This window comes from Eimeria mitis, genomic scaffold (assembly GCF_000499745.2).
Source record: "Eimeria mitis Houghton genomic scaffold, Emh_scaff2770, whole genome shotgun sequence".
NCBI lineage: Eukaryota > Apicomplexa > Conoidasida > Eucoccidiorida > Eimeriidae > Eimeria > Eimeria mitis.
Genome location: NW_024015171.1, coordinates 1 through 2,500, shown reverse-complemented (window position 1 = coordinate 2,500; position 2,500 = coordinate 1). Strand labels below are relative to the sequence as shown.

The window sequence follows — 2,500 nt, the reverse complement described above, 5'->3', positions numbered from 1 at the left end:
CTGCTGCTGCGGAGGGCGTTGCTGCTGCTGCAAATACCCTTTGTTGCGCTGTTGGTAGCCTTGATAGAGGAGAAAGAAAAGACACAAGCGGTGGCCCTCTGTGCATCCGCTGTTCCCCGCTGCTGCTGCTGCTGCTGCAGCTGCTGCTGCTCGTGCTGCTGCTGCTGCTGCTGCTGCGGCTGCTGCTGCTGCTGCTGCCACCAGCCAGCAGCGGGCCCTGCAGAAGCCGGTGAAGAGGCCGAAGGCTCCTCCTCTCGATAAGCTGCTGAGACAGAGGGGCCCCCTGCTGCAGCAGGAGAGCAGAAGAAGCAGAACCAAAGGGAGAGCTGCAGGTACACCCCAAAAACGAGAACAGCAGCACAAACAGCAGGGCTTGTGGCCTCATAGATAAATCAATATTAATTTAAAACGAACAATGTTGCTGCTGCTCTTGCTGCTGCAGCAGCAGCAGCAACACCCAGGCCCCAGACGCAGACGGGGTTCATCGAGCTGCTGCTGCTGCTGCTGCTGCCGAGCATGCGGCTGCTGCTGCAGCTGCTGCTGCTGCTGCAACAGCAGGAACACATACAGAAATAACCTGAGACACAATCTATGAATTTAATGTTTTGCTGCAGCATAAATATAAAGGGGTACCGACCCTTTTTCTTTTTCTGCAGCAGCAGGGTTGGGGGCCCCTCTCCTGTCGACGGGGGGCCCCCCTGGGTAGTGCTGGGCTCTACCGAAAGGTGAATTTGGTGTACATGTTGTGTTTATATTTCAATATAAATTTTTTTTTATTTTTTTAAAATAAAGTAAACAATAAAATCCTAGTTTATAACTGTTTCGGGGTGTATGTACCGCGACCAGCTCAGGGTGTTGTATAGGGCTGGCAGTGACACAGCCCGCATCGAGCATATCCATAAAGCGGAGAATATATTTTATTTTAAAGAATTATAATTGTTAAGAATAATATTTTTTGTTTTTTTAATTATTAAACTGAAGTATTCTGCATAGAGAAGATGATTTATACACCCGAAGCCCCTGGGTTTCACGTATAGGAAAGGGTTGAGCTCAGCTGTCTGTGTGCGTTTGCTGCCGATGCAGCTGCAGCAGCAGCAGCAGCAGCAGCAGCAGCACACGGTAATATATTTTGTATGAGGAATAAAGCGTTTATATTGCAGGCTTAGAGAGCAGCACACTGGGCTGCAACAGCAGCAGCAGCAAGCAGCAGCGGTGGCGGCAGCAGCCTCGGCAGCAGCAGCTCCAGCAGCAACTAGCAGCGAACCCCCAACAGCCAAAGCAGAAGCAACAGCAGCAGCAGCAGCAGCAGCTCCTGCAGCTTCTGTAGTGAAGCTGGGGTGTCGATACACCCCAGGGGCCCCGCCAAGAGCCCAATGGCGGGGCCAGACGGGGGCCCCCCAACTGCACGGCCTGAGGGCCCCGCAGCAGCAGCAGCAGCAGCAGCAGCAGCAGCAACGACACCTGCAAATCATGTTCCTGTTGAGGCATGGGATGCAAGCGACCCTGCTGCTGCAGCAACAGCAATACCAGCAGCAGCAGCAGCATCAGAGGCAGCAGCTTCTTCAGTACCCCCAGCAGCAGCACCACCTGTAGCAGCAGCTCCTCTACCTGCAGCAGCAGCAGCAGCAGCAACACTTGCAGCTGCGACGGTTCCCGATGTGGCATTGGCCCCAGCAGCAGCAGCCGTGGCAGCACCACAAGCAGCAGCAGCAGCAGCAGCAGCAGCAGCAGCAACTGTGTCAGCTGCTGCTGCCGACAACCCCGAGGGTTTCTTTCTGTTTGCTCTGGCGTGGCTGCTGGTAGCAGCAGCAGCAGGACTTGTGCTGCTGCGGCAGCAGCGACAGCAGCAACGCGAGAGGTAAATCCTCCTAAACCTTGAACCCTCTGCTGCTGCTGCTGCTGCTGCTGCTGCTGTTGCTGCTGCCAATACTGCTGCTGCTAATGCAGTTTTTTGCTGTCGCTGTTGTTGCTGCTAGTGCTGCTGCTGCTGCTGCTGCTGCGTGTGTTGCTGCTGTTGTGTTTAACAGGCAGTGCCGGCTCATGGGGACCTTCTCTTGACCCTGCTGCAGCGGAGGCTGCGGGGGCCCCTAGAGATGCAGCCAGGGGCCCCCGTGGTATCGGGGGGCCCCTGGGGGCCCCCGCGGTATCGGTGGGGCCCTGGGGGCCCCCTGGGGGCCCCCACCACTCGATTAGGGGCCCCTATATATTTATAAGTACCCAAAAGGGGTGACTGACCTTCAGGGGTTTACGGGTTAGGGTTTCGAGCTGAGGGGCTTAGGGTTTAGGGTTTAGGGTTTAGGGTTTAGGGTTTAGGGTTTAGGGTTTGCAAGGAAAGACAAATCCAATAGTCCAGCTGTCTCTTTATATGACAAAGAATGGAGGTCAAGGCCTAGGGTTTAGGGTTTAGGGTTTAGGGTTTAGGGTTTAGGGTTTAGAGGCATCGACACTGCAGTGCAAGGCTAGGGCAGTTTGCTGGTAGTCCCCCCGCAGCAGCAGCAGC

At 55.2% G+C, this 2,500-nt stretch overlaps 2 protein-coding genes across 2 annotated transcripts in view; one reads left to right on the top strand and one right to left on the bottom strand.

Moving 5' to 3' along the window:
- The window catches only part of EMH_0058450 (uncharacterized protein), a gene marked incomplete at both ends in the record, with an annotated part of 579 nt that extends 61 nt beyond the window's left edge, over positions 1-518 (bottom strand). The window contains 2 exons of the mRNA XM_038022477.1: positions 1-326; positions 471-518. The exon at positions 1-326 is cut by the window's left edge and continues 61 nt beyond it. Of these exons, the coding sequence (XP_037878331.1) occupies positions 1-326; positions 471-518 (374 nt within the window). The remainder of the gene's footprint in view (positions 327-470) is intronic.
- Positions 519-1,373: 855 nt separating this feature from the next.
- On the top strand, positions 1,374-2,058 carry EMH_0058440 (uncharacterized protein; the record flags this gene model as incomplete). Its single annotated transcript, XM_038022476.1, has 2 exons — positions 1,374-1,858; positions 2,028-2,058. The coding sequence occupies 2 exons, from the start codon at positions 1,374-1,376 to the stop codon at positions 2,056-2,058; spliced, it is 516 nt and encodes a 171-aa protein (XP_037878330.1).
- Positions 2,059-2,500: the final 442 nt, after the last annotated feature.